Source organism: Cavia porcellus, unplaced genomic scaffold, assembly GCF_034190915.1.
Source record: "Cavia porcellus strain 051 isolate PalLab524CR breed Dunkin Hartley unplaced genomic scaffold, mCavPor4.1 scaffold_29, whole genome shotgun sequence".
NCBI lineage: Eukaryota > Metazoa > Chordata > Mammalia > Rodentia > Caviidae > Cavia > Cavia porcellus.
In genome coordinates, this window is record NW_026947512.1 from 25,542,817 (window position 1) to 25,565,176 (window position 22,360).

The 22,360-nt window shown below is 34.7% G+C and overlaps 1 protein-coding gene across 1 annotated transcript; it reads left to right on the plus strand.

Moving 5' to 3' along the window:
* The first annotated feature begins 5,058 nt into the window (after positions 1 to 5,058).
* Atp6v1g3 (ATPase H+ transporting V1 subunit G3) lies at positions 5,059 to 21,674 on the plus strand. Its single transcript, XM_003474852.4, has 3 exons — positions 5,059 to 5,253; positions 17,073 to 17,173; positions 20,888 to 21,674. Exons 1-3 carry the CDS (start codon positions 5,172 to 5,174, stop codon positions 21,059 to 21,061), a joined length of 357 nt encoding a protein of 118 aa, XP_003474900.2. The 5' UTR covers positions 5,059 to 5,171; the 3' UTR covers positions 21,062 to 21,674.
* The last annotated feature ends 686 nt before the right edge of the window (positions 21,675 to 22,360 follow it).

The following is a 22,360-nucleotide window of genomic DNA, read 5'->3' on the forward strand; positions in this document are numbered from 1 at the left end:
TGAGTTCTTTGTGTTCCCTCATGTTAAGGTATCAATGCAATTTTTTAAAAGATTATGTGTCCACTTTGTGCACTGGGTAAAGACTTGTTCCATAGAGCACCCAAGGTAAAACACCATTTTTAACCTCAATGAGTTCATATTTTGTGAATGAAAATGGATGTGACGTTCAATACTCCATTACAATTATGTATTAGTGCTTTAAGACCTGCAAGATGCAAAAGATGTTATGACTGAGAGGATAGGGAAAGTTCTATCCTTTAAAGTAGACACTGGAAATGGACTTTGACTTATTTGGGGACAGATAAGAACTTAGAAGGTATTCTAGGCAGAATCTGAGTAAAGACAAAAGAATGTGTTATATATTAAAGAAATAATGAATACTGCAGTGAACGAGTAAGAGAAAGAAGAAAATCAGAAATGAGAGATAGAAGAGACTGGAGTTTACATAACTAGTGACAGAGAAAACAAATTATGAAGTCACTAGTAGTTGACATATTGGTCAAATCATTTGTGTTTTTTATATACTAACACATAAAATCCATCAACATTAATATATATAAGCTATAAAGAACAAATGGAGGATACTCTGATTTGTAGAAACATCCAGATCACATCTTTGGGTTTTGTCTTGGATTTACGTTTGCAGTTGTAAGATATCTGGAAGCTCTAGATCTTCAGAAAACCAGGAATCAATCTAATTTTCACTGTTACTCAGACTCGGTGACAAAATCAATATAGGCAAAAAGAAAAAAAAGGATCATATGATGAACTGAACTATATATGGGCAACGATGGAATAGATAAGAGGAAGTCTGGGTGGAAATGAAACTTCAAAAAACTATACTGAACATTTGCTAAATTTATAATTACAACTATTCAAAACATTCAAGGCTAAATTTCCAAGTTAAGGATTAGCAAAAGAGTTATTTTATTGTAATTCTTTAATATTTAATCATTGTGAGTCCCAAATACACAGATTTGTTTTAAAATTTGTATTATTTTTGGTAAATTTATTATTTTTTCACCATTCAAAAGGAAATATGGAAGAATTTAGAAAAGGGAATCAAAGAGCAAGGACTTAAAAATATACTACACTACACTTGCACTTCCTTTTTTACAAAGTTACCGTGACTAATATTTCCATTTTCAATCCTGACTGAAAAAAAACCTTCCACTCCATGTGGTTTTAAAAGATGTATAGCTGTTTGTCATTTAAAATAATGAAATAACATCATATAATAAAGATAGTGGAAATCATCCACAATAAATCATAAGCCCATGATCAATAATTTGTGCCTCTTCTGTAATAACACAAAAAATTCATCAACATAAACATTCTATTGGCATAGAAATAAAAATGACATCATTCTAATTAAAGAAAATCTTTCTTGGTTTAATTTCTAGATACAACAGAATACATAAAGAAAATCAAGACATGCAAACACAAATAGAATAGGAAGAATTCTAGGTGCTTAGAATAATAACCCTTGAGCGGGGGGAATCTTCATGAATTAAGGAGACCTAGGCTAAGACAAAGTCTCATGATATTCTTGTTATCAGTTATTCAAGCACTGCTACAGGTTAGCTGTGGGATGGCCCCCACGGCTTGTGTGTTAAAAGACTTAGTTCCCAGGTTGGTTTTATTGGGAGGTGGAGAAACCTTTTAGAGGTGGAGTTTTGCACCAGGTCATGTGGGAGATGGCCTCACAGAGACTGTGGGATTCTACTGTCTTAACACACTTCTTCCCTCCCCTGCTTCCTGGACATGAGAGTTTCACTTCACTGTATGTTTCTAACATAATGAATCATCTCAGACCCAGAGCAGTGGTACCAACAAGCCATGAATTGAACCCTCTAAAACTGTGAGCCAAAATATCTTTTTTCCTCAATAAGTTATCTCAGATACCTGTCACAATGATAGCAAACTAACACAAAGCATATAATTTTAATTGATCCACACTATTAGTTTTATACGCAGTGAAATGCTGATTGGTAATCGTTGGTTACCTTTCTTCTCATTAAGGGATAAGAATTATGGAAGTAAGTGGTGAGTAATGTTTAGCAGGAAGATCAGTGATTGTGAAATCAGCTCAGTTCTTCCACTGTGACGCTCTCTGACCTTGGGTTTGTCCCTCAGGTTTCCTATGTTGTAGTTTCCTAACCACTAATCTTGCATATTTGGGGGGGGGGCTATCATTACTTTATCAATTAAATCAGTATGGGACATGATAATAACACATATATCCAGAACATCAAATAAGATTTTTTCGTGAGAATCAAACGAGTTAAACATGAAAATATACATTTAAATTTCAATGCACCATAGTCAGTTTCTGGCACATAGTTGGTGTTTTGTTAGTGAATTAAAATGCTCAATGTTCATTGATTTCCTAACACAAAACATTTAAAAGGTGTTCAAAATCCAGATTATGAGTATATAACATATTTTAAAAGTATGTTTATCCTTAATATACTAGATTTCATAAATACAAAGTCACATCAAGAATCACCTATTTTTTTAAAAAGAGAGCTCAGTTATGGCATCTGGTTGATAATAATCCATTTCAAAGACAATAGCATTCAAATTCCATCACCAAGCTTTTGCTTCTACCTATCACCATTCTACTCACCTCTTCTCAAGTTTACTTTCTCATTCATTTTGCAATTTAGATCATGAACTCATATTCAATGTGGTTTATGTCCTCAGAACATTCAGAGATAAAATTTCAAACCTACTTGAGTTTAGGCCTTAAGTTTTTTGTCTTCTACCATGAGCCAAGGTTGAAATGAAAAATTTCCTTGCCATCTTTCTCTGTTCCTGGATGGATTATTCCAGCCCTTCTTTTCACAGAAAGTCAAAGCCTTTGAGGGTAAGGAGAGGGTGAGACCCACTCGCTCTAGTTGTGAGTTATGCCTGAAGCCTTTCTCTCTCTTGAGCCTTCTTCCAGATATTCCATCTCCCATTTTTTGACCAAAGAGATCAGGCAATGTGTTATTTATATTTTTTAGCCATAAACCCCTTCTATTAAGTAGATGAAGAGAAAGAAAATTTTTGTCATAAAATTAAAACTTATTTGAGAGATCTTAAAGAAGACATGATTAAAAATTTCTACCATTGATATAGGTTTACTAGAAATCACAGATAATTTGAGAGGGCCTAACAATATCATTATTGTTGCATTCCTTTTTTCTAAGTGAATATCTAGGTTGTTCAAAAGTTATATTTACTACTATCAAGGTTTAAATACAGAATTATATTGAAGTTTGATTACTTTGTCAGGCCAAAATTTAATTAGACCATTGCTGTGTCCTGACTGTTTTAATTTACCTAAACTATTATTAGTCCCAAAGCAAATCACTGATGTATATTTCCTTGAGGCACTGGCAGAAAGTTATGCTAAATGTTTTTTATACTTCACATAATTACATTTTTCCATTCTAAATAAATATATGAAAGTATAATATTTTTTTAGATTATTAAAATACATTAACACAAATTTTGTTATTAATGTAAATGCACTTCAAATAGAATGAAGCATACAGGAAAGAATTAAGACTGGACCAATAAGGAGTTTATTGTAGACTACAGAAGACTTCAATGATAAAAACCTAGGTGAATACTTTGTTACAATTATAGCAAAATTTTATCCTCCATCCCTTAGGACACACTGCATTTCCAAACAATGTTAAAAATCATTCTCTTACCCTAATCCTAATGCTAGTGGAGCAGGATTAGGATTAGGATTAGGATTACCCTTTCTTAAATCTATATTAGATCTTATTCAGAAAATTTCACACAGGAAATCGCTAATAAACTGTTGGTACAAGTAGATGTAACAGTCTCTACATATGTCAAAGATCTCCAATCTCTAAATTAGCAAAAAGTGCTGATTTCTTTGGTAGGCTAAAATTGAGTAAAAATGGATATTTACCAAGAACCATGATTACTCACAAGTGCATTTATCTGAATCCCAGTAATTATTGAAATCATGCAATAAAAACTATTTTACAAGCTGATTAATATTAGTGTCAAAAGAAAGGAGTGATCTTTTGAAGCAAAGGCTTTTCTTTTGGAAAGATTTGTTACAGGTGACCCACAGATATTGTACTGTGTAGGTATGGATGAGACAACTAAAGATGAATAGGGGAAAATAAGTATTAAAACTGTACAAGTGTTAGCTCTCAGTTATTTCATAGTTGCTTTAAATCTAAAGACCTATTTACAATAATAAAAGTGGCATTGATAGAAGAGCCAATAGAAGATGTAGTTTTTGAAAGCAGTTCACTGTTTACACCAAAAGATTAGTTTTTCACTTCAAATAAAAATTAGATACATACAAATGTCACTTTATGATTCGCCATAATGACCACCATTTTTATTTTTTTCCAGTCACTACTGAACAGTATCAAGTGTGTGGAATTACTGCTCTATTAGGATAATACCTAACATAACATGGGGTAATAAAAAATTACTTAGCTTATTTTAATTTAATATCAAAACCAACTGCTATAATTTCCCTTATCATTGTTTAGGTCACTCTGGAACTTCAAGAAGGAATTACGAGAGAGCAACACACACACACAAAAAAACCCTTTACATTTCTATCACCTGAAGCTTAGGAAAGGACTAGAATAGATTTCTGATCCATCTTCTATGCCCAAGGACAGGGAATCTCTTTCCTAGTGTAGGGTTAATACCTTTGCCCCAAGTAGAGAATTGAATCATTTGAAACAGATAAAACCTGAAACTTATACTATATGAACAAAGACTTTAAAAAATTCATAACTGAGATAATTTCAGTAAACAAGTCAAATTTTTTCAAGATTTTGAGAAACTAATATCCCAGAAGAAATCTGACTTATGTTTTTATAAGCAGACTCAGCAGCCTCCTAAAGTCTCTATTTTTTCACAAAAAAAAGAGGTAAAAAAAAAAAATTGGCAGAAATAGTGAGTTCTCAGCTTCCTTGTATTGACTTAACTTGTTTTTCTGGATTTCACCTTGGCCTCTCCTTGCCACCCAATTACCTGGCTCAATCAGACCAATCTAGAAGAGACAGCGAGGTGTTCACTGTTGCCACAACAATCTGAACTGTGCCTTGTTCTCTGAAAGAACAAATGGACCTGCCATTTCCCAGGTTTCACAGAAACTGCTTCACCCGGAACAAGGCGCCATGACCAGCCAGTCTCAAGGAATTCACCAGCTCCTGCAGGCAGAGAAAAGGGCCAAAGACAAGCTAGAAGAAGCCAAAAAAAGTGAGTCTTGTCTATGAGGGTTTTATCCAAAATGGATGAGGGAGGCTAGGAGACATGGGGAGATGAGCATGGGCTTCTTGGTCAGGCAGACATACGGTTAAGGTCAGTTTTATTATGTATTCTATGAGCCCCAGGAGTTTGTTAAAACTACCCAGCCACGTGCTTACTAATGAAGATCCTTTCTCATTCTGATCCTTTTGAGAGATCATTTACTAAGTGAAAATATCCTGGATACTAAGGTTAGGGAAGCATGGGCTTATGCCCAGGCTCGATCACACCTTGGTTTGTCACTGTTGTGAAATGTATAGAAGGTAGACCACTTCCAGGTTGAATCTGCTCACTAGAGAGTAAGCCTAACCAAATTACTTATCCTTCAAAAACTTGAGTTTCCATTTCCATAAAATTGTGATAACATTTAATATCTCATTCTCATCCCTCTTTTGATAGTTTTTAATTCCCAATATCTTAAAGTATTACCATTTTATTCTTATTTTCTATATTTTTAATCATGCATGCATGTACTTGCATATATATGTATCCTAGATAAACCTCAATATCCTTCGTACTTTCTTTGGTACTCATAACAGCTATGTAAATAAGGTATTAATGTGATTCCTATTTTATGTATGCAGAAACTAAGAATTCATGATTTAGTCAAGGTATTTTAAAAAATAGAAAACATGGCACCAGGTGCCATGCTTAATAGTTATCCTGTTTACTCCTCACAGGAACCTTTATGGCAAAGCGAGAAAATGATGCTTAGAGAAATTGTAGATTGCCCAGGGTCACACAGAGAGTAAATGGCAGAGACAGAATTTAGAAGAGGTCAGATTCCTCAGTCAAGATCTTACCTAGTGCACTATAAAAAATTTACATAATTTTTATAATGAAAGAATAAAATGTTGCAAATGTACATCTTGAATTCAGCTTCTCTAGCCAAGATCTATATATTTTTAACTGCTATCTATTTCACATCACATCCTTATTTGATTTACAGTAATTTCTAGTGTCATTCTCCTCCTTTATGACTGTCTTCTCTGCAATTAGATTCAAAGTCAAGCCAGATAATCTTAAAAATCTTGCTTGTGTAATTCTTTGGATGAATATAATGATAAAATTAGAGTAGGTCCTTAAAAAGTGTATTCAAGTGTATCAAACAGAATGACAGAAGGACCTACTTGCAAAGCAGGAATGAGTAACGAGGTGTGCATTATCCAGTCTACCGGGGTTTTTTACCGCCATGTAAAATCTTTTCCCTTTCTTAATAAAATTTGATTTCCTGAACACCGAGGAATGTGGGCACCAATAACACAAAAGGTAAAGACTCCAGGTGGAGGTGGCAGAGTAAGGGAAGGGAAAGATAATGAACACAACTTATTCTACAGCAACTGATTTTACAACTTATTCTACAGCAAACCATGAAAGCAGTTGCAGAAGGGTATGAATACAGTCATCACGTAGAAAACAGCACAGAGCAGGACCTGGTGACTGAAACCATATAGAAATTCCTAGAGTTTTTATTAAAATTTGAACCACACTTAAAACTTTCATCGCGAGACCAAAATATTTTGACATGATAACCATGCTGTAAGGAAGAAACTAAAGGATGATATTGAGCACTCATATAATCAATATAATTATGATTCGAATGACTTGTCATTTTTTTCCTTTTTCAAAGTCCTTAGAGAAAGAAAGTAGTGTGAATCATGCAAACTGTTTGACAATAGGGAACAGTAAAGGCAATATGGCTTCAACTTCAGAGGGAAGGGAAAAGCCAAACTGCTCTTTATTTACTCTGGTCTGTGGGCAAACTTTCCTCAGAACTCAGAATTTTAAAATGCATATTAGATTACTTGGGTTTTTTTTTTTTTTTTTTTTTTTTTAGTTTTAAAAGAATAAAACCAAACAAAATAAAACAGAAGAAAGTCAATCAGAACAAAACAGGACTTCAAAAACAAGATAATAAGAAATCAACAATGACTACAATAATGTCTTTTGTTATCTTCAAAATAGCTGCCCATGCCATCAGACATAGTAAAATCAAACAAAATAGAGCAGAATAGAACCAATCAAAATAAAACAATGAAAGTGATATGGGACTTCAAAGCAAGATAATAGGAAATCAGCACTGGCTCCCACCTTCAGAAGGAAATCCCCCATAGTTGCTGTACTACAAATTGTTATCCTCCAAATAGAAGGTCAGACCACTGGCCTTAGGCCTGCAAAGTAGATCAAATACCAAACACCACAAGCATTAAGTTGTTTTTTTCCTGCCTCAGTAGCTATTATCCCAGCCTGTGTTTCCCCAGATCATCTGATTGTTTATGAGGGAGTTGGGGCTTTTCTGCTCTCCTTGTGTCCTAGCCCATGCACTTCTCAGCCCTAGGAAGAAGTTAGTTTTTTGTTTCTCTTCCTCTGGTGGTTTGCATGGCTGCCACTGGCTGACAGGAAGAGGATTACTTCTTGTTTCTCTCCCCTATGACCCATGATCCAGGACTGCCATTGACTAGGAGGAAGGGGCTCCATATTGGATTATTATATACAAGATGTTAATCTCATATACCAATAGCTTAAAGCACATGTTTACTTTTTGCTTAGTACACTGTTTTGTTCATGAATATTCAAGCAAAATATTCAACTATAATAACCCAGGCTTTAAAATAGTTTAGAAAATATTTTGACTTTCAACAACTAACCCCTACACCCAGTTTTATAGTGAATGTCAGTGTGTCCTCTTTGCTTCAGAAATCACAGGCTTTTATGCCACTTTTCCCCCTGGTATGGATTATTTTTTTACAAAGCTACCAGCAGCTAACACTTTACAGACTTCTTAAACATTCTATGATGAAATAGATATATTTCTGTATATATTCAATATGCTATAGCTTCCCTTATTTTTCAGGAGTTTTATCTCATTCATCTAATTCCTTAAGAATGTATTTGTTGCTTGTCAGCTGCATGCTGCACTGGTGTAAGCCTGATGAGCAGCCCTGGATTCTTCATAAAGGCCTCACATGTGAGTTGAATACAGAAATGTCCACTAAAACAAGAGAAAGGAATAATGACATGAAAGGCAAAAGCAGTGCTCATTTTAACAGACCCATATATTTTTATTTTCTTTTTTCCCATAAAAAGATTCACTTGAAAACCTGGCATAATGAGGCTACATAGAGGTTCAGAATAGGGATCAGTTAGTCCCAACAGTTAATGTAGAAGGTCCGTATCACTTTCTCTTAATCCATTTATTTGAACATCAGACATTCAAGAGTCTGTTTGAGTAGGATTGTGAGCATATATGTTAAAAACAGGAGAAAAAGGAAGGAGTTAAGGAGAAAGATGAGAGAAACCCATAGTAATGCACACTGCTAACTGTTTTAGAAAAGTCCAAGATGAATAAGGTGGCAATATTTCTATGTTATGCTGCAAAATATTAATATATTCCATTAAGAAGGCTGCCTCAGACTGCAGTAAAGGTATGACAGAGAGAAGCACATAGTACAAATGTTCTGCCTTAGGGACACATGAAGGGCTACAGACCTGTTGCTTTAGAAACTACAGTGTTGCCTGCAGGAATGGAATTCTCAGGGCTCTACCTTCAAGGCACTCACTAGTTACTGACATGACAAGGACAGAGGTGGGGTGGCTTGGATGGAGAGGCTTGCGCAGTCAAATTTTCAGTTTAAAACCTGTGTTTCCCAGTCAAAGTTACATAGCACCAGTGGGCGCCACTCTTCTTTTCTTCTCAAAATGATAAAAGTAGAAGTTATTTTATATCTGTATCTAATAACCAAAATGTTTGAAAGATAGGAAAAATACATGCAAGATAGTAAGAGTCCAAAATACGTATTGGAGAGTTGGTTTTCTTTATGATATGTACTGTGCACCTGGTTGTAAGTAACAATAGAAGAATGAAACAGATCAGAACGACCTAGTTTCATTCCTTTTTACTCCTGCCGCAGTTCTTAGTCCACATTTCTTACACTACAGATCGTTACTGCTTCTGAAAAACTGACAAGAAAGGCTCAGATATTTGCCTCTATTCGGTGAATACCGATTAAATCATGTTTATTAGTTTGAAATCTCATATGCATTTTATGTGCAAAAGACTCTTACTACATTTACCTGAAATTGTAGTGGGCTTGCACTATTTAAATTATCTTATTAGACTTAATATTTTTGCCCCAAGATGTTGTGCATTAAAGAAAACTTAAAAAAAAGTGTGTGGTGCCAAGAGATCGACATTTTTATGATAGGATAACATAGACCTGCCGTAGAGATCCAAGTTTGGTGTATTAAAATGAACCTTTAATCAGAATTATTTTAGAGCTGGGGATTTAGCTCAGCAGCATAAGCACCCACCTAACAAGTACAAGGTCATGATTTGATCCCCAATAGCAAAAAAGAAAAAAAAAGATAACATATTTTAGAAATCCAACATTAATGATAGGAGAAAAAGATTTGTGTGTTTCCATATTTGTGACAATTTTATTTTTATTTTTGATGTTTTATGAAATTTACACCCACTGCATACTTGGAAAACTCTAGAGCTTTGCTAGCTATAGAGACTAGCTATGCTAGCCTAAAATTTGCAAGTGCTTGAGACTCAACAGCACGTAAAGAACTCGTGTTCCTGAGTCACTTCCTAGCATACATCACACCCTCTCCTACAAATAAACATCCAAGCCTTCTACTTGGAAGTTATTGAAAACAGTTTATGCTTAACCAAAAACTATACACTGAATTACATGATACAGGGTGAAAGAGATGATACACAGATGTAAATCCTCAAATCTGGGTGTGAGAAAAACATAATGAAGAGGAATATGTGTAAAATATCCTAAAAGCTACAGGCAAATCATAGTACAAGTGAAGGATACAGTCCGTAATTTTTTAAGACAATGTGGTCAGTTCGGGCTTCCTGAAACAGTCCTGCCTGCGTGTAAATCCAACTTCTGCTTCTCACTGCGGAGTGGCCCCATCAGGTTAATCCTACCTCACAGTGCCTGGCTTGTTTGTTTGTTTGTTTGTCATTTTGTATTTTTTTTTACTCAGAATGGAGACACCAATAATACTCACTTGATGGAGTCATCATGAATAACTGCATTAACATTCATAAAAGACTTAAATACCACTTGATACATAGAAGATACCCAACAAATGTTAGCTATTAATTTCCTTTTTTTTTTTTTTAATCTTTTTACCGGTACCGGGGATTGAACTCACGACTGCCTGCTTGCAAGGCAGGTACTTATGCGGATGAGCTAAATCCCCAGCCCCCTAATAATTTCCTTTTAATACATAATAAAAAGAATTCTATTTTTTAAAGGCCAGCCAAATAGGCTTGTGATTTCTTAAGCACAATCCACTATGAGGTCTTTTATTGTATTTCACTTAGGTACAAAGCAGATACTCCAAACTATATTTCTACTTTCTAATTGGCTAATATGTCAGTGAGTACAGTAATGCAGATTAGTTTCTGTGGGTGTATTAGACATTAGCCATCAGTAATTTTTCCTATATGTTTCTAAGTCTGTAGGTAGTCTGAATTATTTAAAGAAACACATTGTTTTAATAAATTCTTCATTCTATAAGTGGATATTTTGGTTCATGAATACATGGCTTTTAACAAACTAATAAAATGAAAGTTGCTATATTAGAATTTCATGGCCCTGTCTTCTGTGTTTTGTAGGCCTGTAAATATTTCCTTTTTCTTTACATTCCACAGACTAATAAGGTGTTTGTAAATACACTGGATTTTCATTTCTTTAAGTAGTAGAAAATACAGAACATTATATAAATAGGTTACATTTAATCCTACACAAAAACTGCTTTTTATATATTTTAATAAAGAAATTACAAGTATAGGAAAAAATAAAGGAAAACATCAGGGAAAGTGGAACTGTGAAGACAAAAAAGCTTGATAGCAACCAAGCACAGAGAGGGCCGGAGTCTTTTTATTTTTTTCTTTACCTTTTTCCAACATTTATCATAATTTAAACTGGCATTCTTTAAGTATGATTAGTTTTATGACAATACTAACAACCCCTAAAAGCCAAAAACATTTTTTTTTCCTGAGTTCAGAAAAAACAAGTTATTAGCAACAGCTCTGAATCTCCAAGCATTTCTCAAAAGTATCCCTTTATCTTCCTGGCAAATAAAGGTGGCCTCTGTTCTGTTGTTTCTGCATATTTTTGCCAGATGACACATCCATTTCAGTATGGATTTTTTCCAGCCTGTTGAGATATCAGGCTTTTCTTCTCATGTTTAAATGGCATATTAGTCTTCACTCCTTGATGATCTGCATTGGTTTCTGGGGGGTGCTGTAATTAATTACCACAAATCAGGTGACTTTAAACAACAGAAATTTGTTGTTTCACTGTTCTGGATCAATAAATCCGAAACTCGGTGCCAGCAAGCTTGAATTTCTTGGGGCCACCAAGGGAGAAACCACCCTACTATGCCTGTCCCCTACCAGCTGGTGTGTCAGAAACCTCGGCACTCATTCCAATCTCTGTCTCCATAATCAAATGTCCTTCTCTGTGCATCTTCTTGTCTCAAGTGTCCAACTCACCCTCTCCTTACCAGGACCCTAGTGGTTAAATTTTAATCCATTGTGACCTCCAATTATGTTGAGCACATCTTGCAAAAATCCTCATAAGGTCACATTCTCAGGTTAGACTCAACATAGAATTCAACAATTGAATCCATAGCATCCTGTAACTGTCAAGTTCACTTGACCACCTGGAGCCTTTATCTTACATATTTGTCCCACTTTATTGATAAACGCTTTCTGAAGAAGTTGTCCACATTCTATGTCCACATTTTCCCCATCATTTTTTCTGTGAACTTTTATTTTTACAGATTCATCAAAGCTCCACTTGCCAAGATCCACAGTATTTCTAAACCTAATGTAAATTCAGTATCATTCATCGTTGGCTCCCTCTTTCAACTTTGAAATTCTTCTTCCATTTGACCTCAGGACACCAGTGTCACTCCTGGTTTCCTCTATCTCCTCAGTCTCTAACATCAAGTCCCATTTGGACCTATTCTCCATTGTCTCTGCAGATACTTCCTAGGTTTATCTCCTGTAATTCCTTGGTTTATGACTCAGCTCTGTGACAACAGACCATCCCACACTTGGTATTTCCAGATCCCTGGATCATTTGCTTCTCTTCAAATTCAGATAATCATAAATATCAGCCTTCTCAGCATCACTGCTAGATGTTTAATAGACATCAAACAAAATGTTGGGGTCATTTTTGACTCATTTCTGTCTCATAGGTGGTTATTTTTCTTTCACAGTGAAGATTGAATCCAGGGTCTTTGCCCCAAGCTACATCCCCAGCCATCTAAAAATATTGTTTTCATTTTTGAGGCAGGATGTCACTAAATTGACAAATTGCCCAGGTAGGTTTGAACTTTTCATTTCCGGGTTTCAGCCTCCCAGAGTGTTGGGACTGCAAGAGTGTTGCAATGCCCAGCCATGCACAGCTAGATAAAAGGTGTTTTTGCTGTTCTGAAACCTATTGTTACCCTCTCACCTCAGGGATTCTGCACATGCCGCTGTCTCAGCCTAGAACAGGCTTGCCCAAAGGTGCTTGTGTTACCATTTGCCTTATTCCTTTCAGTTTCTACTCCCACAGCTTTTCATGCCAAGGCCCTACCTAGCTAAATTACACCCTACCACCATTTTCTCCTTACCACTTCTGTTTCTTTATTCTTTTTCATGACACTCAACATCCCCATCATATTATGTACTTATCGTCTGTTTTCTCTCTTCTAAACTACATTCAGAAAGCAGAATATATGACAAGAAGAAGTAGATGGTCTTCTCTGCTCTATCCATAGATCTAGAAAAGTGTGCAGTACACACTAGACATCCATTAAATGTTAACTGACTCAGTGTTTCATCTGAGTTCTCCGTAGACTTTAACACTGTTGGCCATAGCTTTTGAGACATTCTTTTTGTTGTCCTTACTCTCAGGTTCCTGTCCTTTGCTTGAATTTGACATTTTCCCAGATTGAGACTTTAGCACTCTCTTATTCTGCACACTCTTCCTTGCTTTCTATCCAAACACTCTTGATCATGACTGGAACCTACTCAAATCCAGGAGACTGATAGGCAAATTTGTCCCCATTCCACACTTCCCTGTGGATTCCAGGTTTGTCTACCCAGCTGCCCGATGATTTCATTTATTGGTTATTTTCAGGGAAGCCCACAGGAACTCCCTGAACGACAGCCTGAGGATCAGAGCTCAAACTTATGCCTTTTTTCCTGTCATTGTCTCAGCAAGAATTGGACCTGTTTCTCTAATAATGATTAAAAATAACTTTTATTTGTCAAGTACTACGTGTAACTACAGTATATGTAATCACTTTGCTCTGTATTGGCTCTTTCCTTGATGAGAAAACTCAGGCTCAGAAATTCTAAGTAACTTTGTTACAAGGCTTCTAATGTCTCCTTCTACAGTTTCCTGGAATAGGATTCTGATTCTCTTCTGAGATGATAAATGCAACCTATCTTCATCATCAGAAAAATATTCCCAAACAAATTCAGCAACCCAAAAAACAGGACCTATTTGTTTCTCAGGGAACAGTTCACTCTGCCTGTCCTAGACAGATAATATCTCTGAGCGTTATCCTCTGTCTCATACAGAGAATGCAGTTTAACTTGCCTCAAATTTATTTTTTTAATTATTTCATTATGATTCACCTAAAAATTATTACAAACATCTTTTTTCCTTTCTCTTCTTTCCTCTAAACTTTATTGTAGAATATAACGGTTTAAATGTAAACCTATCTGCATGCATGTTGCATGTCTAAAACCAGAAGTGGGTTTATTACAGTGTAACTGCTTACAGAGTCCCCAAAATTGTCTTAGGATTTTCTTGGCCTTTTTCAGTTCTTCACATGATCTGTCCATCCCATTGCTGTCTTGTCTAGTAAGTCAACTCAACTCAGTGGTTTCCTTTCCAGGAGTTTTTCTGATCTCCCTGGTCAGCCCTATTGGAGCTTGCTGATATAATCTGGGCAGATGTGCTTATACTTGTGGATTACCCTGTTAACATAACACACAGCATGGTAATTACAGTGAGAGAGAAGCACAGACTTTCCAGAATTTCAAAACTTGAAATCCCCACAGACACTGCAATTTTCAACTCTTACAGAACAATCAATCAAGATTTTTGTTTCATTGCTTTCACAGTTGATTTTGCATATTCTGTGGTTTCATTTATTTTATATATTTCCTCTTGCAACCTAGGGTACCAGGCACATCTTTTCAAAATACACAAAACCTATGCCAACTTGAACCAAGGACCATAGGATATGCACTTCTCTATTTTTCTAGTTCTGTGCTTATATAATAGGTGATTAATAATGATGAAAGAAGAAAATAAAGTCTATCCTCTCCTGAACCACTCTGCTGCATATTTTTAGCATTAAAGTTACAAAACATTAGATGAACATATTTTCAAAACCAGAACTTAGCCTGATGACCTTGTGTATCTTTGTAGGTATTTGGGAAACATAGATTCAATTGTGATATATAAAATCTGAAATGTTCCATATGGTCACCCTCTATATAATACAGGGTATAAAGAGAATAAAATGTGAACTCCTTTCTGTTCACAGCAAACATGATTTTGATGGTTAGCAGGAAATAGGTGTAATTTCAAAATTTGGCACTCTTCCTATACAGAGAGAGAAACAAGCTAGAGGTTAATATGAGTGGATGTGACACATGCATTTTGCTTCACCTCGAACAGAACAGTAGCCTTTAGGCTCCCATTTCTTCCAGTGGATTAAATCAGGTGTAGCATATGTGGGATCTCACACAGCGGCAGCTGCTGAGTCTATCCAGAAAATTGCTGCGCCAGCAGGGATTTCCCCATGGCTCTCCTATTTAATTGAATGAAAACCAGCAGGTGACTGGTGCCATGACAGGGGAATCACAGACACACTCTCAGACTGTCACCATGTGATGGAACTAATATACAGCCTCATAGTAGAGTGCTGGATTCTGCTCAGGGGTAGGGCACAAGGAGCTTTTGCTATTATTTTTTTAATGTGTTATAGAGCTGTGACATTGAAGGCAATATTTTTATGTGGTATGCATTTAAGATGGAAAATAATGATGTTTTGTGCCATTAATTTTATAAAATCATTATGTACACCACAACTCACTGTTACCAAAAAAATACTGACATATTAGCAATTTATATCTCTGTCTTGATATTAATGACAAGCAGTGAAAAAGAAGTGAGATAAGATGGTGGAATAGTTTCCCCAATAAACATATCATTTAGCTGTTCCGTTCATAGAAAATCTCTAAATAGGGCATGTTGGGTTGCCTCAAAATGGTTAGAACCAATGAGAATGAAGGAAGCAGAATACACAAAATGGTAATGAGCACCAAGTAGGGAAAAGTAAGCATCACTGTGAATGTTTCCCTAAGTCTCCAGCATCAAAAGAACTCTGCATTTTACTAGGCCTTGGGTTTTGAAGAGAGCACGTACAGAGCTAATTATTCCTGACAAGTTTTATTCAGGTCCACCAAAGAGTGATGGACGTTTAAAAGAAACACATATCAATTTGTAACTCAGTGAATCTGCTTTTATCCCAAATACCTATTCAGGAACTAGCAAAGCAACTCAGACCTAACTGGGAAAAAAATTTTAGAAAGAATACGCATTTAAATCATGCACAGACATAAAAAGAGATCACTGGATGATTCAATATATACATAGATGATAAAATTTATATGAAGATTTTTTTCATGCAACTTAATCAGAAAACACTTCTCTAATACAAATTCCATACAATGGAACATAGATGACCAAAGTTACAAATGATAATTTGAGACACCATCACAGAAAATAAACTATATTAAACGGACAAAAAAAGAGGCATTTCACTAAAATTCAAAGATAATATTCAAGAAGAAATGAATTCTAATGCAACTCGGTTTTTTAAAGTTTTACTTATCACAAAGAATTACACCTAAGTCCCTGAAAATGGAGCGTGGTGAGGGTGTGGCAGTGATTATTAGTCTGTAACTCCCAAAGCTTATTTTTTCTGGTTATCAGAAAGTTCATGTGCTTGGTTAATGATCCCTACAGTATTATATTGGTGTAAAACTTTTATCTACCTTGTCTGCTGGCTTAAGGCTTACACCTTTGCTCTTAATAAAAGAAAAATAGCTACTTAACTAAATCTCCTAACCATTAAAAACAATTGGTTTTACAGCTACTTGCCAGTCCCCTCCCAAGAAAGCCACAACCAAAAAAAAAAATCCTACTTTGATGTATTGTGGCCTTAATCAGACTTCTAGAGTAACAAATGGTAGGAAAAATAATCCCAATAAAATGTTTGAAAAAATAGTAAGTTGGTTTGATAAGAGTCTGAGCTGCATGTTTGCAGTGGTGCTGGAGACCTGCCAGTGGTAAATAGGATCCAGTTGGTGTGGACTGAAGGATTTCTGGCAGCAAGTCAGGACAGAAAATCTGACCAAATAATATCTTTTTGAGTAAATGACAGCTAAAATCTGTTCTTCGGCTGTTACTGCTGTGAATAAATGGGCAGATATTTTATTTAAACATGTAAGTATGAAAGAAGGTTGTCATTTCCATATTTGAGAGAATCAGACAGAAAAAAAAGAAAATTTAATTATTTACTGTGCTTTTCAATCAAGCTGATATTCTAGAAAAAAAAATTACTCAAAAACCAGGTAAGTCACCCACGTTTTAAAAAGTCAAGTTTGATGTTCCATATATATTAAAAAGAAGTATCGTTCCTTCTATGTCACTGTTAATTTTTAGGAAAAGGGAAACGATTGAAACAAGCTAAGGAAGAGGCAATGGCAGAAATTGACCAGTACAGAATGGAGAGGGAGAAGGAGTTTCGTCTGCAACAATCTAAGGTGAGAAAGTCAGAAGTGATTTTTATGCAATATAGATTATAAGACATTAATATTCACCTGATATAAAGTGAAACTGGGAGAAATAAACTCAGATTAAGCAGATATAGTTCAATCAAAATAGAACATCAAACTAAATCTTAAAACTAACAGAATTACCAGTAAATTTTCCTTCCAAAGCACCTTTAATTTGTCCTATAAAGAATCAGTCAATACTGATTACTAATAGATAGCATAACTAAAATCGTATTCTCAAATATCTGAGTTGAAGGGATTGGGTAAAGCATCATGCCTTCTAGAAATTAAAGACTGACAGACACGTTTTCATAAGAAAAAGCTTTGGAAAATATATTTTTTTAACTGTTTACTAGAAGAAGCAAAAAATGTTCATGTTAAGTTACAGAAGGTGTTGGTTAGGCAGTTTCCTTGGTGCAGGCTAGATGTACGAATTATCAAATAGATACTGTTGTAAATTGCTGAAAGTCCTCTAGTATTTCCTTTGCAATCTGATGGCTTCATTCAATAAATCTGTCACTAAAATGTAAAACTTTAGCTTTTACTATCATTTTTTAAATATCTACAACTCACAATAAAAATAAGTGCATAAAATTTCAGTTAATGTCTTTCTTTCCATAAAACATGGATTAACAGAAAGTACCTCCATGAGCCATCATTAAACTTACATGAAAATCCCTTTTTGCCTCAGTAAGAATATAAAGAAAGCTTTGTTCAGAAGATTGATATTTCAAAATTAACTACAAGTTTTGAAAATCTTTTCATTTGCAATTTTTATTTTACTGATCTTAGATTGATAAGTCCAAATAGATTTGATTTACTATAGTGAACCCACTGTAGAATAAGCTTTTCCAGTGAGTTGTTTCTTTCAGTAAAAATCCCTTCCTCAAGAAAAGTGAACCACTCAGCAAAAATAAATTCATCTTATCAATATCAATATTTGGAAAAACCTAAACTCCTACTCGATACATGTGTATACAGCCCGCTGTGATTGGCCCATAGCATGTTTATATTTGTTCTACCCTGGCCATACTGGTTTTTCTCTTCTTCCTCAGACAGATGGAACATGCCACTACTTTGGAGCCTTTGTACACACCATTCTTATCCTTGTAATTCCTTTTCCTTTTTTTGACACATTTGTCTTTTTTCCTCTATGGTTGTTAGCATCTTCTCATTACCTTATCTAAAACTGTCTTCCTTTCCAAATAAAGTACTACCCCATTATAAGCCCATTCTTTTTCTTTATAGCATTTTTCGCTATATAATATAATGTGTATTTAACATTTTTATTTATTGCCTATCTTTCCTTTTGGACTATAAGCAGCAAAACAGTGATTCATTGTTTTGTTCTCCATAGTTTTGCTAGATTTTAAAATGGTGCCTTCTCCATAATAGTCATGCAATAAATATCTGTTGAAATAATGAATAACCAACCACTTCCTCTGTAGCCTTATCTTTCCTATTGAATTCTGTCCAAACTATCACAGTAGAACTTGAGAGAATAATCATCAGCACTCATGACCCCTTTGACTATCGTGTAGAATATTTCTACTTAATTTTACTTTAAACATAAGAATAAAACTGACCATAATTTCAAAGAATAGTTCAACAAAGCCTCTGAAATGCAATTTCTCCAGAAGAATCCTATCAGATAGAATTCTGGTTCAAGATTTGTTTTATGCCTTGAAAAACAATTAAAATTCCTCATCACCCCCATAATTAGAGGTCCAAGCCAATTTTACAGCTAGTTGATCAAAAGCTCACATAGGAGAGTCATCATGCTGAAGCCTCTGCTACTTCAAGCATATTGTAACACCATTAGTGCAGATCCTCATTCCCTGGCATGACCTCCATATGTCAGGCATATTGCTATTCCCAGTAAATCTAGTCATCATTAACCCAGGGCAATTAGGAGGTCTGGGAGGGGACCCAAGAAGCCAGCTTTCTCCCTGCTGTGGGTACTGCACCCTGATGTTTCTTTTTATATAGCTGCTTTTTAGCTCTTCTTAGTATGTATGAATTTGCAAGTCTCCTGACTTAACAACACAAGCAGGAATTCTAGTGTAAGTTATATATCCACTAATATTATTTCAGCAAAGATTTATATAGCCCCTCCTTATTGTTGCTACCCAATGTAATAAGTGCAAGTGTAAGGTATTACGTTGTTTAAAAATCTGGACCATGTAATATTAAATCTATTGTTAATACAAATAAAAGTTACATGGACTATCAATGTAAGTGAAAGGCTTAACCATAGTTTCCTTGGGCATACTGAGAATTTTTGTATATTTTTTCTTTCTGAATTTATATCTCAATAGGATCTTATCTTCTTGGGGCAATAAAAGTTTGAGTGGAAAAGCCTGTTCACCACTTGGAGACTTGAAGCTCTTAAACAGAAACATTTAATTAACTTACAAGGACAGTTACTGAGTCAAAGATGTTACCATCACCATGTCGGTAGATTGAACGCTACACGAATTGACATAAAGTTCATAACCGACATCTTTTGACCAAATATACAAGGATGTCTTGCAGAATTACCAATTTCTAATGTATACTGCTTCCCAAATGTTCAGCTAACAGGTTTCTGCCTGTGAACGTAGCTGTGAACGTAGTGAGTTTTCGGTAACATCTGGAACACTGGTTATTGTATTCTGTATAATAAATATGTATTCAAAATCAGTGATCATTTCCCAATAAGTTGTATTTTAATTTTTTATGACTTAAAGGGATTTTTTTTCAGTTAGATAAAATCACACATACAATGGAATTTAGAAGGAAAATATTTAATTTGGTAGAATGTTTTATTTTGATAGGTGGTTCTATGTTTAAGCATTTTTATAAGGTGTATGTCTGCTACTTATGTCCTTATTGCCAAAATATTATTTTTTAAAAGTTATTTGGCATCTTAGAAGCAATATCTTATCAATATTACTTTGCCTGAATCCAGATACCCCCACTGTTTGGACTATAATCATGAAAAATTTAACCTCAGTACCCTTAATTGTATCTGGGTGCAAGTTTAAGACCCAGAAGAATTATGTGAATTCTAGAAGCTAAAATAGTCAAGCAATTCCTTAGTAAAAGCCAGTCATCAGTGGTGTTTTTGAATTATATAAGTACATCTTATCCTTAAGAGCACATTAAAAATAAAAATAAAAAAAAACAACTGCATTGCCTTAACAAAATCTTATTTAAGAAAGGCTGAGATTACGAAGGAGCTGATTATTTTAACAAAAGATAACTGTTAAAGTATTCCACTGGTAGATTCCTCTAAACTGTTAATTGGAAGTGAGACTTTATTTTAGTCAAATTATAATTGACAAAGACTAAGAGGATTTTGGAGATTATGAAAATAATTAAGAATTACTGACAATTAAAGAACAATCAGAAAGATGTATTTAACTGACTAAAGTTATAATGCAACTAAAGAAACAGGTACATCTCAATTTGAAAGAAAGTCAACTTACCCTAAAATTCTCAAGATTGTGTATGTAATTAAAACATGTACACATACTTGTATATATATACTGCATACACACACTCATATATATATACACACAACACACTTTACTGTTCATATAAAGGTATCTTACACTGTATTTTGTGGGTGTGACCATCAATCAGTGGGCTGAAGCTTATAAAACAAAAACCGGTAATATAAATGTATGGTATAATGAATTCCATCCTTTGTTTTGGTAGATAATGGGCTCTCAGAGTAATATCTTAGATGAATTAGAAGAAGAAACACTAAAGAAGATACAAGAGCTGAACAGACGCTACAACAAGTATATGGAAAGTGTGCTTAAACAGCTTTTGGGCATGGTATGTGATATGAAACCAGAAATTCACATTAATTACAGAGTCACCAATTAAATGTACATCATAGTGTGTAGTAAATGGTGTGTGGGTTCCTCCTGCTTGCTCATAGCTTTACGTTTATATCAAAGAAATTAAATGTTAATCTTATTTTTTGGATATATACAAACTTTACTATGACATAATTCACATGTAGGCATTGAATTAAACATAAATAGAACTGTTGCTTTCCTAATAATAGTTATACCTTCACAGTCTAACTTGGAGAAAGACAAGATTGCAGAATAATGTGCTTTTTTAACACATGAAAGGAAAATAATCATGATAGCTTTTTTAGATATTTTTCCCTCATTTCTTCTTCAATTTAGAAAATGTGCTCTTTGGTGAGGTTGCTTAAAGATCATTTTAAAAGTGAATGTAATTATGACACGTCTCAAATGAACATGTCAAGGATTTTGTTTATCTTTAATCAATGAGGAAACTGAATATGCTGGCTCATTTAATAAATAATCCTAAAAGTGTGCATAAAGAGAGAAGAGACAGAAAACTAATGGGTTATATAACCATCTTAAGAGAAAAGGCCCCTACAACTGTCCTATGTATTATTTCAATTGACGAGAGATTGTATTTTTCAAGTATATTTTAAATAAACAAATAAAAGTTTAGCTGATGGCATAGATGTCATGGTTTATTTTTGTTGTTTGTAAAGAAGTAAGTTCCAAGGTATGAATTTGTCCCCCATTAGTTCAGTCTCTCAGAAATGACTACGCTAACTTAGTACTTCATTAGTTAAATACATGAATCATCTCAGACCTGTTGTGGAAGCAGCAGTAGTGTCCCTTTACACAAATGCAACAAAACCTGAGGAACTTGCCTAGAGCCACTTAAGGACAGGGGCAGTACAAACTTTAAACAGGTGGTGACCCCAACGTTCACTTCTAAACAAAGGGTCGTCTTTGAAAGCTTTTGTAGGTAGTGTGTGCTAAGAATCATGAATGCAAGAAGTCTGATTTTTCAGTAAAATATGCAGAGAAATTTAAATTCCAGTGCAAATAAAAGTTTTTAATAAGTTTTAATCATCATCTTATCACAAAACTTAATGTCTCAAGGTAGTTAATGTTCACATTAGATAAATTTACATTTGTTTTCCTAGTTTCAAAACTTCTGATACAAGGAAAATCAAGTTAGTTTCATACTTCTTGGTGGTAGATTTCTCCATTAGTAAAACAAACAAACAAACAAACAAAAACTGATTTCTCAATTAATTAGCAGAAAAGGATCAAATATTCTTAGAAAAACTGTCATTTTTTTTCCGAGGAAGAGAGCACGCATCAAAGTTGTCTCCCCAAAATGAAC

Bases quoted from the DNA above. Each gene is read 5' to 3' on its own strand.
- Atp6v1g3 (XM_003474852.4), top strand. From the start codon at position 5,172: ATGACCAGCCAGTCTCAAGGAATTCACCAGCTCCTGCAGGCAGAGAAA. The intron at 5,254-17,072 runs GTGAGTCTTGTC...GTTAATTTTTAG, and splicing joins GCTAGAAGAAGCCAAAAAAA to GAAAAGGGAAACGATTGAAA. The intron at 17,174-20,887 runs GTGAGAAAGTCA...TTGTTTTGGTAG, and splicing joins TTCGTCTGCAACAATCTAAG to ATAATGGGCTCTCAGAGTAA.